General features: G+C 41.3%; 1 protein-coding gene across 2 annotated transcripts; it reads right to left on the bottom strand.

Moving 5' to 3' along the window:
• Positions 1 to 1,425: 1,425 nt before the first annotated feature.
• Positions 1,426 to 9,971, bottom strand: vegfd (vascular endothelial growth factor D). Of its 2 annotated transcripts, none has more exons than XM_080790268.1 (8): positions 9,302 to 9,971; positions 6,307 to 6,568; positions 5,397 to 5,517; positions 4,598 to 4,667; positions 4,235 to 4,362; positions 3,743 to 3,852; positions 2,241 to 2,394; positions 1,426 to 1,734 (listed from the first exon to the last, which is right to left on the bottom strand). In XM_080790268.1, exons 1-8 carry the CDS (start codon positions 9,407 to 9,409, stop codon positions 1,725 to 1,727), a joined length of 963 nt encoding a protein of 320 aa, XP_080646394.1. In that variant the 5' UTR covers positions 9,410 to 9,971; the 3' UTR covers positions 1,426 to 1,724. The 2 variants fall into 2 exon arrangements, with proteins under 2 accessions (XP_080646394.1, XP_080646393.1); XM_080790267.1 differs by having other exon boundaries at positions 3,743 to 3,855.
• Between the last annotated feature and the right edge of the window lie 4,819 nt (positions 9,972 to 14,790).

The following is a 14,790-nucleotide window of genomic DNA, read 5'->3' on the forward strand; positions in this document are numbered from 1 at the left end:
TTTAGGTATTTCTTTTTTGCAGTAGGGACTTTTACTTAAAGGATCAAGTACTTCACCACTTTTCAACCTAGCTTTATAATTGGTCCTCACAATGTTAAAAAGTAGTGAAGTGGTCCTTTAAGTAAAACATTTTAAGCCTTGAGTTAATGGAGATGATTTTGTTTTTGTCACATTCCTAAGCAATAATTTAATGGCCGGGTCATAGGTCAATAGGAGACTCAGTAGAAGACTCCTCCGGTCATCAAATTATTGGTTTATAGAGCACCGAAGTCCTGACGTCACTGTCAGTAGAGGGCGCCAGTCCACAGGTTTGTGTACTTTTTATTTGCATTGAAATCCCCATAGGGGGATTTTAGATCTCTTCATATAAGAACTGTGTTTGAAAAATAAACCGATCATCCCGGCCTTTTCATTTAAGCATAGACTGAAGGTGGAAATGTACAAATATACCCAAAGAGTAACACAATAAGCGCTAGAAACGAGTCAAACAACCCAGACACTACATTTCCGGGTAGGCGGGGTGGCTGCAGCTGCCCGTCGAACAGCAGAAAGTTAGAAACTGACATGTTAATTATTATACAATAATAATTGTATTGATATTTAATGTTTCGTGGTTAGTACGAGTCGAGTCACCGCCAGCTGAGCTTATGTCAACAAGGAATCTCAGGAACACAATGTGTTGACAGCTGGGTGTGACGTATATTAGCAGCGACATTGTTTCATATGTAGTTTCAAGGCATTTAATTGCGGCCACATTAATTCCATTTTCTTCAGAAACTGGCTGTATCAAAAATGAATGGACATCATTAACGACCCACAGCCACCCCCCTGACAGAATCATCCCCCAGGATGATCGGTTTATTTTTCAAACACAGTTCTTATATGAAGTGACCTAAAATTTCCCTAATGGGGATTTCAATGCAAATAAAAAAATACATGAACCTGTTTACTGGCGCCCTCTACTGAAAGTGACGTCAGACTTTGGTGCTCTATAGGAATGTGACAAAAACAATTCAAGGCTTCTTGGGGTGTGTAATTGATAGAAAATAAGACATTCTATAGGTGAACTACTCAAAGTAAAAGTTCCTTCCACAACTGCACATTATACATAATATAATGGCTCCGTATTTTACAGACCCTATAGTCTACTTTAGAAATTATATTATGGATTAATGTATAATGTGCAGTTGTGGAAGGATTTTTTTCTTTGAGTAGTTCACCTACAGAAATAGAATGTCTTATTTTCTATCAATTACACACCCCACAAAGCCTCGTTATTTTTCTTACCATGGCCACTCTGGGGCTAGAAGGAAGCTTATCTTTATAGAGGAAAGAGGATGTTCTGCAAATGTGTTGTGACACAAAGACCACCAGTTAGCACATTATTGACAATTTGTTATTATTTTCAATGATACACATTTCCTTTACATGGTCACATTATAAAAAAATATCAATCTTTCGTGTTCTATCAAACATAAAACTAATGTTTGTTCAGTGCACAAAGGACAAATGTATACAAATCAAATATTAAACATGGATTTAAACAAGAAAAACATGTTAAATTATTTATCAACATGGTCATGTGAGTTAATATCTCATAGGAAAAAAGCAATTAGTTCAAATGATTGGTATAAATAATACTAAATAAATTATAAGCCTTTTGTCTCTGCTTCTGTGCTTCTCGGGCAAGCAGATTGTCATTTTATTCCCACAGTTGACTGGTATCACTTGCATCTGTGAAGAGTGAAAGAGGAACCATTGATCAGCATTGAAAATGCACGAATTTGCACAAGATACAAAGTCCCGACTCGTTAATTTAATTCAGAGACTGTACAATACAAATATATTTGAACACTCTAAGCTAATAAAGAATAAATTAACACTGGATTTTACTGTGTAGAACCTACAGACATTCATTAAAGTTATTCATTCACTGTACAGTATAGCAGTGATTCTCAAGCTCACTTTGGTATGCATTAGGCCATTGGCCCCATAACTCTCAGCATTACAGACTCATAAGGGTCCATTTAGTTTCGAACTTATCACTTATGGTCCCCCTGGAACCCCATTGAGGACCGCTGGGGGTCCCAGCTTTGAGAACCAGCACACTACGCTCAACGTTACTCAGGAACGTGTGGGCTATTCAAATATCAAAGAAACAGAACAGAGACCTATAGTGCTCCACAATAGCTAAATAAATAGAGATATTAATGCTACTGTATGAGTCCACAGTACAGTACCTGCATGAACTGTAGTCAAAGTGTTTTTTCCTGGTGGCACAGATGGTAAAGTTGAGATGACAGTTGGATTTCAGGGGCGGCTGCGGACTAGGAAGGCAGTCACAGCGCTCCACATCAATCTCACAATCAGGCATCCATGTATTGAGCGGAAACTCTAAAACAGGAGAATGCAAAGGTTTACACCAAATAATGAAGAAAAGGTAGTGGTGTCAACAGACAGTGGCAAGACCATTGATTGATGATTGAAGACCTACAATTTACAATTTACAATTTAGGCATTTAGCAGACGCTCTTAATCCAGAGCGACTTACATTAAGCAAGAACAAAAGCATGGGAATACATCACATAAAGACATTTATCATGAAACATGCGTAGCTAAGAAAGTAACAGTGGAATATCTATAATTAAACTATACATATAAGCTATACATCTATACTACTATGCTACACATATGTACTATGACGTGCTATGACTACTAGAATTGCTATCTAAGGGGGTGGGGTAAGTGCAGTGAATGACGTAAATATCACAAAGTTAAAATATACAGTAGCCTATAAAACTCTGATTGTTAACCACATGAACCCTAGAATCCCTATTGATTGATTGCTTGATTGATTGATTGATTGATTGATTGATTGATTGATTGACCACTTTATTGAAAAGTAATTCAAAAGCCCGAAAGCTTGTTTCAATTGAGATCCTTTAATTCTGTGATATATTCCTAATTCCTATATTCTCGGCATATCATAATAAGCAAACATTTGGCAAAAATAGTCAACCATTCGGTGCCGATTGCTGTACAACAATTGAAGTATAGGCAGGGGCGTTGCTGACCATTAAGGTTGCCCAACACGTGATATGTTGGCGCAACCATTACATGATGTTTTTTTTCTTTTGTTTATACCTTTCCATTAAAACCAGAACCCTCCCTGAAGTGGGAAGTACAGTAGGCCTACATTATTAAAAACAGTTCATAAAAAAGTTCACAACAAGTCACATTGCAATGTGTTGTAAGCTTGTAGATGTGCATGTTTTGCAAAAAGTTCTTTCAATTTTTTTTAAACATACGAGTTGTGGTTTCCCAGAACTCATGGGTTCGAACTACTTCCTGAGCAAGGCTGAAATGAGGTTCTGAGAACCTTATCTGAAACCAAGCTGTAGCGTGTGGGAACAACAGAACCTGTCAAATGCATTACCCAGCACGACACGGCTTGCTTCGTTCTAAACATCTAGCCCCGTTTGGAACTTCAGGTTCAGGCTTAAATCAGGCTTGGCCAGTCAACCCCCGTCCGCATGCGCAGTACTGCTTCCATAAGATTGCATTGGGAAAACATGGCACTGGTTGACTTCATAAGCTATGTAAGTGGTTGTTTCAACCCGCTCTGGCCCATTTCAACCTATGCAGGGATATCCTGACACGAAACCTCTTCTCTGAACTAATAAATGGGGCTAGCTTCGTTCTTGTAGCTGAAAAGAGGCAAAAGACCTACAGTGCAGTATACCTGGTTCGGTAGAGGGGTAGGGTATACACTGTTCTGCCATGCAGTCCCAGATCAGCCCACTGGCACACAGTCTTCTGGAGTCTTCTGCTTGGTGGTGCATGGGAGAACACCTGCTATCCCACCCAGCAGAGAAGAATGAAACATTGTGTTATCATTTTTAACTGAGATCTATGTATGGCATTCTGTAGAGCCTTTCCGATCATGATTGTATATTTGGGAGCCGCATGCAGATGCTGCTTCAAATTCCATCAAAAACATATTTTACAGTGACTGCGAGTTAAGCAGTGATTATGATAATAATATTAGCCAAATCATTTGGTTTGGTGTCCCAGACTGTTTGCAAAAACCAGAATGTCTGAAGTTGGTTTTCTGTCTGATACGGTAACGGTATGGTAATAAATTTGCCATAGCATATCCTCTCTTGTGTTCTCGTGTAAATGTCACATCTCAATGACCAAAAACATGTTCTGGTTAGGTGAGGGTGTGACTCACCCACTCTTCCTGTGCGGTCGGGCGTTGCGTCGTATGATGGAGGGCTCCATGCACTTGCACTCTGTGTGATTGGCTACTTTTATCAGCACAGGCTCCGGTCCAAACTTAAATGGAATCACACTCAATAGCTGAGTGGGGGAGGACATGGACACACACACACACACACACACACACGCACGCACGCACGCACGCACACACACACACACGCACACACACACACACACACACACACACACACACACACACACACACACACACACACACACACACACACAGCAAAAGAGAAAAAGTGAGATTGATCCATTTACAATATATCTACAATGCAATATCCACTACAAGCTGAGAAGACATTTGAGCTCTCACCGTTTTATTGACATACATGGTGGTTGTGTTCCTGCAAGTCACTCCCTCATTGTTGCAGCAACCACTGCACCTACAAGGAATATATGGCGTATCTTGGTTGGGGAAAAACTTATACATAAAACTGTAATACATTATGGCACTAAAACGGGATACTCTTTCTATGAAGCCCTATAATGCTTTATACAGTACATAAGCCAGGTCAGTGGTTCTCAAAGCAAGGGTCCAGGGACCCATCAGAGTTCCTTGAGGGGAACTGAAATAGAACTTGTGCCGATCCATTTGGCTCTAACTCTCAGTTAAATTAACACTTAGTTTAAGTTAACCCGCCTTTCTGTGTGGAGTTTGCATGTTCTCCCCGTGTCCCCTGGTGTCTAAACTATACCTCCTCTGGCCAGCCTGGGCGGCTGATAGAGGGGAAAGGAACTGGTCGGAATAATGTGTTCCTTCCACACGCTACGTCCGGCCGGGGAAACTCTCCCCTGTCAGGTGAAAAGAAGCAGATTGGACTTCTCATGCATAGAAGGAAGCATGAGGTCAGTCCACTGAATAGCAGATTATGCAAACTCACTGCACGCCTGTGCATCTGCTAATTTTGACAAATTTGGAAACATTTTGAAAGTGATTGTTTTTTAATCATTTTGAATTGTTTTAACACAAATCTTCGCTTGTGCGTGTAACTGGCACAAAACATTTTCAGATGGGGGTTCACAGCCAAATAATTGCGGGTCCTTAATTGGTCCTTATTGAGAACTCCTGGTTTAGAAGACAATATAATCGGCTTAATGGGTGAAAAACTCACCTGTGGACAGAAACACAAGGTGGCTTGAAGAACATGGATGGGTTGGTGCCCAGTTCCTTAGCCACATCAACACACGTCTCCCTGGGCATGCACTGTGTCCGCTGCCACTCCTCATCTATGGCTATAGAGGAGACAGCATGAGACACACACGCTAGACCACATTTTAATTATTATTATTACCCTTATTATTATTATTATTTTAAATAATTTTAAAATGTAAAACAGCACAATAATGTGCTATAGAAATATTGTTACAGGGAAAAAGTCCTGTAGCCTATATTACATTTTTTAATTGAGTGAAAACATTGACAAAGAAAGAAAAGAGGCCGCACAGCTCGTAGTCACGAACGATGCTAGAAGGTTTTATTGAACTGACATTTTGGCAAGGAGGTTGCCTTCTTCAGGGTATGACACAAAAGGGGTAAAACTACTATTTATGAAGATTTGGACAAAGGTGCACTCATGGTCAACACCCAAAGTTGGTAATTTGTTGCTGGCAACAATGATAACTTTATTTATACATCAATATAGAGACAATTGAGTAAAAAACACAAATAAATTGTAATGCATTAATGTGTTCATCACTTTTTGGATTACCTACTTGTGCTACTGCAGCTTAACTTATAATAATGCTTTATTATGTATCAGTTATTATATGCCTTATTCAATCTAAATATGTAGCCCACCAGTGGGCCGTGAAGGTATTGCAAGTGGGCCCCCAATTTTGGCTATCTAAGAAATGTATATATTCTTCTTTAAAACAATGGAAACTCTGTTTTCACTATGATACCGCTTTGCCCTTCCACAGCCGTGTTAAGTGGTCATATGGGTCAAGGTGGGCCGCAGTTCTGCAAACGCTTATGAGATTTTCAAGGGGGCCCCGATCCTGAAAAGGAACCACTGTTCTGACCTTTGAGTATCTCCAGGCTGTAGGATTCAGCAGCATAGCGTGTCGACCGATGAGATCCCGCTGAGGATGAGGAGGAGGACGAGGAGGAGGAGGAGGAGGAGGAGGAGGAGGAGGAGGAGCGGAGCTCTGTCTGGGCCTGTGGCTGCTGCAGCTGCAGGCGACACTTCCACAGCTTCCAGTCAGGGAAGTCCGTCAGCCTCAGAAGTTCATCTAGGCTGGACGCTGACCTCACCTCTCTCTCCCACTGCTCCTTGCTCAAAACCTGCCATGGACACAACCATAGTTGTCGTGAGTATATGACCTATCATCCTCAATGCATCATCTAAGCAGCTTACATTTAGCAAAAGAAAGAAAAGAAAATGTATGTAGGCTACCTAACCTGATATACTCCACTTGCTGGGAAACATCCTCAGATTTCAATTAGACTCAGATCGCCCCTTTGTGGCCATTCTAGAGAACACATGTATCTGGTTGCTCTCAAATATTAAAATGTAGCCTATTTGAATTAAATTTAGGATGTCAAAGTGTGAAATTGAAAGCAACAATAATAGCAAGTTGAGGTCACTCTGAATAAAAACCATCGCTGTTGGTATTCATCCACTCCCCACTTTCATTTGGTGAGGATATTCTACGGCCATTTGGGGTGTTTCAGTCCTGCCAGATGAAGGCAACAGAAATGCAGCAACAATTACTAAATTAAATTTGCAAACATATTCAGATTTCTATATTTTTATTAAATCTGTAGTGTTAATCCAACTCTTATAAGGCCAGTCCACGGCAATGAGTCTCCAACAAAACTGTTGAAATTGGTTGCAGGGAGTCTGAATTTACCCATTGCAGATCGGTGCAGTTTTGGGATTCTGCATTGGTGTGGACTGGCCTCTTTTACAGGGGTCTGAGATCCCTACAGGGCGGTCGCCAAATCTTTGAGTGATACGATTCAGAGGGGAACGAGGGGAACTGCGAGGCGTTGTGAGCTTGTATTTTTGGTAAAGCAGTTTTGTGTAGACTGTAGAGAGAAAAAATACCAAATCAAGTCCAGACTAGAGCCAATGGTCAAGTTTAGTATTGAGGCTTGAGGTTAAATGTCTGACAATACACATGAAATAGAGAAGATACTGTGTATATAAAAAAATAATAACATAATGATCCGTGGAACGGCAGTTTGAATCCTCCTGTCGAACTGTCCACACGTCTTGTCCTTGGGCAAGACACTGAACCCTATACATTGCCTCCAATGAGTTGGTCGGTGTGAGCTTTCCACCATTGGTGTGTGAATGTGGGAGAGGATGCTGGCGTCGACTGTTCGCCGCTTCACCTCCCAATGTATGAATGAATGAACCATTGTAAAGCGCTTTGAGCACATCGAAAAGCGCTATAAAAATGCAATTCATTATTACTATTATATTTGTACAACACTGATGACAGTACTGTCAAACACGTCTAACTATCTATGAAATATATGAAAACGTTTCAACACAGTTTTATACAAGTGGGGGTCCCTGCTTCATCTCACTCTCAGCTAAGGGGCCTTAATTGGCCTGAATAACATTGTAGACCCCTGCGTTAAAGTGAACATCCATTCTCAGAGTTAAAACAACACTGCAAATGGACAGCTTGCCAAGCATTATGCGTTGCATGTCTTTCATGTTGTTTACACTTGGGTTTTATATTTATATTTCACTTTAAAAAAAAACCAGCAACAATGAAGGCCAAAACATCAAATTTCTCTGTCTCATGTAAGCCTACAGTATGTGCCTTAGTGTTTTGGTTCAGACATTTACTGCCATTTCTTGCTTGACCAAATAAAAAGTTAAAAGAGAATTCTCAGTAGCGCAGAGCAGCCAAGGGCATGATGTGGCTGAGCGGATGGAGTTGAACATGAGGACTTCCTCGGTTCATTTATGAGGCTGAGAAGGCCAAAGCCCTGAGACTGGCTTGTACTGCAGTTCAACTGCTGGTGCAGAAGGCAAGGCACGCAGGGACGGCACGCATAGAATATCACACTTGTCTGCACAATGTTTTCTTTATTTCCTCTGGACAATTGTAACGACACAATCCCCTCTGATGTGTTCATCTGTTCAATATGTTGGGGGAAGAGGGTGGGGCAGGCTGACTGCTTCCACTTAAATCAGAAGAAATAACAACAACAGAAAAATAGGGAGGTTTCCTCTCAGCAGTTTCTACCGGGGAGACGAGCAGCACTAATGAGAACCAGAGGGAGAGAGAGGGGGAGAGGGCTGACAAGCAAATTGTGGGGAAAAAGGGAAGTGGAATAAAACAGAGAGGAGAAAATAGGAGCATCGTGAACACAAACATGACATATGAACAGAGGAAGAGAGAGAAGACGCTGCCAGAGGGGCATGAACGTGGGGAGTGGACCAGTGGTGGGTTGAGGACTCTGAGGACATTCGAAAACCGCACTGTGATGCAGAACAAGTCACAGATACCCAGCCTGCATTATGTTGCGTCATTCAGAAGCATGCTGCAATCACTCACACTTCACCACACCACACAGTGTGACGACGTGAGTGTTATGAGCATTAACTCAAAACAATTTAACTATTTTTTGGTGCACACGTGATATCATAATGTGTGTTTTTTACAAGTGAGTTTTATGAATTAGGGAAACAACAGAGAAGCACACGTTACTTTGTTAAGAAATTAAGAGTAAAGTAAGTAAAATAAAATAATCTATTCAACCAAATGCTCATAAAAGCATTAGGGCACGGTCGAACCACACTTTTATTCTACCTATAAGATTCTGCCAATGCATTTCAATAGAAATGGAGCGGTTTGCTGCCATTTGCAAATTTCAGCAAACCCGATTCTCATTGAAATGAATGAATGAATGGGCATTCGCCCTCATAGGTAGAATAAAAATGCAAGTCAGTATAGCAAGTACTGTAGCACACTACATAACTTGCTACACTGACATGCATTATGCTAGCTAAACCAAGCACTTCATAACAGAATATAGTTTATGACCACTTACCCCACTCCCCCCTTCTCTGTGCATGCTGTGGCTCACTTCCAGCCAGCTTAGCTCCACCACCAGCATCACTATAAAGGACACTCTGCACAGAGTGCGTTTGATCGTCATTATCAGCCCTTCCTGTTTGATCTGTGCTTTAGAGTATAGCACTGAGTCTCAAATTGCAAGAAGCAATGTCGTCGTTTTGGCAGAAAATTATTAAAAAAAACTTGATGCAGGCTGACTCTCTGAGACCAGTCGTTTCCAAGGCTGGGCAATAAGTCCCCAGACCACACACAGTTCGTCCTCTGGATGTGATCTCCCAGGAGCACAGGAGTATTAATGTATGTTTCTGAGCCAGACGCAACCTGTCACTGCCACCCAGACAAACCCCCTAGCCAAATGGATAGCAGAGAGCCATTAAAACAAGCACCTAATACTGCGGAAGCTTTGATGCTGGTCTTGAGGTGTCCAGTTAAATAGGCTACTAGGCAGCAGCCAAGCAATGACTGGGAGAAAAAAGAAGAAGAAAAAAAAGAAGGCGATGTAATTCAGGATTCCCCTCCAAGCCTGTCAACTTGTCAACTGTCTTTTTTAGATGCTCTCTCTCCACGTTACTCCAAATGTGTCCCAGGGCTTAGTTTTGGGAGACTTGTCAGGGCCTTTTGTTAAGACGATATGTGGACACTCCTCTGCGTTGAAGCTCCTATTCATCCCTCTCTCTCTCCTCTCCCCTTTATACTCCAACTCCCACCTCTAGTCTGGATCGCAGACTCCCCCCAGCCACTGGAGGAAGCTACTTCATACAGTCATTAGGGTATCCACCACGTATTATTCACTTCTAGACTTGGCCAGTTCACAGCTTCCCTGAACCCACTGTGACGTGTCTGTGTTAAAGGGCCTTGGGCTCTGACAGCAGCCACTCAACAACTTTCTGTACCTCTGGATGTGGATCTGCACAGCTTGCTGTCCTCCTGCCTAACAATGTTAGGTGATCATCTCTCCGTCGATCAAATATCACCAATAACATCCTTCTACAGTATCTCTGCATCCAGAGCTGCTGAACGGAGCCTTGACGCAGCTGTAACATGTGTTTTAAATGTGATCCAGACCTCCGTAATATGCCGGGGAAACAAGAAGCCGACAACACCCCTGCTCTATACCCACACTCCACCCACTACATGTATTCTTAATCACTTGACTCTGTGTTTGCTTGGCTCGGAGCAGAGCAGACGGAGCACGATGAGAGAAAATGCAGAGCACTATTCATTTGCAAATAGTAACTGACCACACACGTATACGTTTGTCTGTGGCTTAGAACAGAACTAAGCACTAACCTAAAGTATGGTGACGTGTTAATGGGTTAAGTTGAACAGTACAGAGCGGTTGCATTCATAGTCACACAAACATTTTGTATACAAATGTTGATCACTACAGTATATGCATTTGACATCTTCAGACATTTGCCATAAAACATAATTATCTTAAACAAGCACTGCTTCCTGTGTGATCTCTTCCTCCTCGGTGGTCATTAAGAATGGATTTAGAAGACAAGACACCGCAGCTCATTAATTGAATGTACACAGTTTGTGACCTTTGTGACCTTTTGAAACACTATGATCATTTGGATATATCATATACCGTGTTGGACCACAGGGACTCTGAGGGCTCATCAGCAATGAGTACCCTGGCCAAACAAACAATAAGTAGCTCATTATAAGTGCCTGATTATCTTAAAGCCCAGACAACATTGATAGAACAAAATCAGACTGTTAGAACGGAGGTCCTGTAATAGTTTTAAAAATGATAATAACTGAGTATGAGAACCATGAGACCAAAAAGAGCTAAAGTTAAAACCAAATGTAGTGCTGTCTTTACCTTTAAAATTAGTGAATTGCCCTTTCCTGAAGTTACCAAAACAGCCACCTTAAAATAGCATCCCGGAAATGGATGAAGAACCTTTTGTGAACCATAGAAAAACCCTTAAAAATAGAAAGACCCGAAATAGTAACTTTAGAAAGACGCAGTAATGAGGACAACTGAGTGAATTAAGGTTTTAGAATGCTTTAGTTAGTAATTTTACAATGAATGTGACGCATTCGGAAATACATTACATAATAATTTACAATTGTCCAATTGTCCGAGCGGTCCCGTAGTCCTCTTTTGCCCGTGGGCCGTGGTGGATAATACAATTATAGTCATAATGACGCAATGTTGTTTGTCCATTGTGATTGGGGGAACGTCCCACTCTGTCGGTCAGCTCAGAGATGTTTGGACTGTCGTGATTGGACGAGAAGCTTCCCACATTGGCGAGGACCCACGTGGAGTCGATCTCATTCGTCCAGCACATTGATGTCACTTCAGGCCGGGAGAGCATGAAGGCTGTGGTCATCGTGACCTGATAAAACTCTCTTTCCCTACAAAAACAAGGGTCTACAGCTGTCTCCTGATAGTGTATTGGTTTTGTTGACACCTTCCAAGAGCTGCTATCAACTTGCCATGGCCAAATACATGTAGGCTAAAATCAAAACAGGGCTACAGTATACAGTAAGTTAACTTGATGGGGAAATACAGTGAGTGTAATAGAGACAGTATGGCGGCAGAAATGTATCTTATATATAAATGATAATAATGCAGTGAAATCTGAACAACCGGATGGCACATGGTGACATGACACTAATAGGCCAGGGGTTAGAGATGATAGAGACATCTCTGACCGGACAAATAGATAGGGAGAAATGTCCAACTTGGCATTATTTGTAAACAAGTCATCAATGTATCCATCACTGTGATTTGTGATCTTTGATCACTGTGATCTTTCAAACATCACAGTATGGTGCAGGTCTTCAGTGGGCAGTCATTTAATTTTAAATAACCAGCCCTAGGTGAGTGGTTTGAAGCCATCCAACATACAGCTTTAGGTCAACCCATGCAACAACTATTAGATTTAAAAGCATTTCATGCATTATTTCATGGCACTTTTCTTTTAGCTTTTTTCGGGAAGACATATGGGGATATGCTGCGTTATGGGCTGTACAAACCAGACCTAATTAAGTTTCCCTGGATATGTGTATAGAGTGCAGCAAAACAAATAAGATGCTACAAGCCCCGTAATGTAGTAGGCTACTTTGTGCAAGTGTTGCATATTGAAAATAGTAATAGTAGATAATAATCTACAACAAGGTCAGCAGTGTGACCTTGTATTTTCGGCGCACAACACAGACATGAAAAGTATAAATCATGTATAATGCTGTACATCGCTGTCTTTAAGTTATGATCTGCAAATAATCCCCTAAAACTCTCACACTAAATAGCAAATAAAGCAAGACACTTGCGTTTGCTATGGATGTGTTCATCACACCTGTTAGATTTGACCAGACTACATGTTGCTTTGGGACCTCGCCATTCACATTTTCATTGTCTTTTTTTTTTTTGTTATGCCTGAAAGCATACAAACATCTCGAGTTTCTGCACTGGGCTACACTTAAGTGATTACACTTAAAAAAGGATGGCTTCATCCTATACGGCAGATTCAGTTTTGTAACACTAATGATATTTCCATACTGAGTGCAGTGTTTATAGAAAAGCATGCAATGTAGGGTAAAGTTCAGTTGTAAGCAGAGGTGGAAGAAGTATTCACAGCATTTGTTACTTAAGTAAAAGTATCAATACCACACTGTAGAATTACTCTCTTACCAGTAAAAGTCCTGTATTCAAATGTATTCAAAAGTACAAAACTATATACATCAAAATATACTGAAAGTACCAAATGTTAAAAGTAGGTTGTCCCATTTCACAAGTTTTCAAATGTAGACAGTATAATGTATTAAAATATTTTGAAAATAGCTCTATTTACAAATGGACGAAATATTACTGTAGGCTTGAATAATGTGCAATATGTTTTGTAATAATACAAATCTACAAAGTTGGCTATAGTAACTAAAGTTTTCAAATAGTTGTTGTGGAGTAAACAGTACAATATTATAGCGATGTAGTACAGTAGAAGTAATAGTATTGAAATGTGGACATACTATAATGCACTGACAGGGAGCTACAGTCAGTGTAAGCTGGAAGTCATCAAATCTGGCAGCTGAATGAATGATGGCAGCTGCTGCCGGATGGAAATCACTCACATGCTCCTTAATTTTGACGTCACACGCAAATAGAGGATGTGGAACGAGTAGATTGAGAAGATTTCATATAATCTTTGGATAAGTCTGGACAAGTTGGAGAAGACATGGACAAGTCTTGCCACGAAGACATTTATCCATTTACGGACTCATTGATGACGCCTGCACTTGAGCACTTCAATCTTTCTGCTGAACTGTGCCGTTTAGTATAGGCTACAGTACAGCTTCCTCCTCGTTTAGTATAGGCTACAGTACAGCTTCCTCCTCGTTTAGTAGGCTACAGTACAGCTTCCTCCTCGTTTAGTATAGGCTACAGTACAGCTTCCTCCTCGTTTAGTATAGGCTACAGTACAGCTTCCTCCTCGTTTAGTATAGGCTACAGTACAGCTTCCTCCTCGTTTAGTATAGGCTACAGTACAGCTTCCTCCTCGTTTAGTATAGGCTACAGTACAGCTTCCTCCTCGTTTAGTAGGCTACAGTACAGCTTCCTCCTCGTTGAGTAGGCTACAGTACAGCTTCCTCCTCGTTTAGTATAGGCTACAGTACAGCTTCCTCCTCGTTGAGTAGGCTACAGTACAGCTTCCTCCTCGTTTAGTATAGGCTACAGTACAGCTTCCTCCTCGTTTAGTAGGCTACAGTACAGCTTCCTCCTCGTTTAGTATAGGCTACAGTACAGCTTCCTCCTCGTTTAGTAGGCTACAGTACAGCTTCCTCCTCGTTTAGTTACTTTAGTATAGGCTACAGTACAGCTTCCTCCTCGTTTAGTAGGCTACAGTACAGCTTCATCCAATAGGCGTTTTGGTGGAGGCTAACAATACGCATTATTTTCCAGTTAACATTTTATTGATGCACGTAAACCAATGGGCACATTTTATGAAGAGTTATATAATGTCAAAGTTGGTTTGTGCCCTGTGATCAGTGGGAAATAAACTGAATGTACGTACACACACACACTCAGACAGTCACACAGGAATTGGCTTCGTATACGACGCTTAAAGGTCTTTAAATAAATAAGTTTTGAAATGCCTATGGAGAAAATGAAATGGAGAAAAAATTCCTGGGCCACTCGTCGTTCTGAAAGGGGGAGGGACTGCGACGCTCTATTGTGCAAAAGGATGCCTGTTTAACAGATTAAATGTAATCAGCATAGGGCGCAGCAGGGAATCGAACCCCATCCCAGTAAACCAGGAGCTCCATGCCTGTGCCAAAGTGCTTTGTTTGCGACGCAACGCAAAAACCTACCCTTGTAGGAGCCCTACCCTACCTGCAGCCCTACCCTACAAGCAGCAAAGAATACAAAAACAGATACTTACCCAGTTACCGTGAACCATCACGTTCTTCTGCAGATGACAGGCAGTGTCCACAAGTTAGGTGAAATGA

The sequence above is a fragment of the Protomyctophum bolini genome (assembly GCF_963924005.1).
Source record: "Protomyctophum bolini genome assembly, chromosome: 1".
NCBI lineage: Eukaryota > Metazoa > Chordata > Actinopteri > Myctophiformes > Myctophidae > Protomyctophum > Protomyctophum bolini.

Coding starts and splice junctions, on each gene's coding strand:
- vegfd (XM_080790267.1), bottom strand. CDS start 9,409: ATGACGATCAAACGCACTCTGTGCAGAGTGTCCTTTATAGTGATGCTG. Junction 6,569..9,301: donor ACAGAGAAGGGGGGAGTGGG/GTAAGTGGTCAT, acceptor TGTCCATGGCAG/GTTTTGAGCAAGGAGCAGTG. Junction 3,856..4,234: donor CGACCGCACAGGAAGAGTGG/GTGAGTCACACC, acceptor TGGGTGGGATAG/CAGGTGTTCTCCCATGCACC.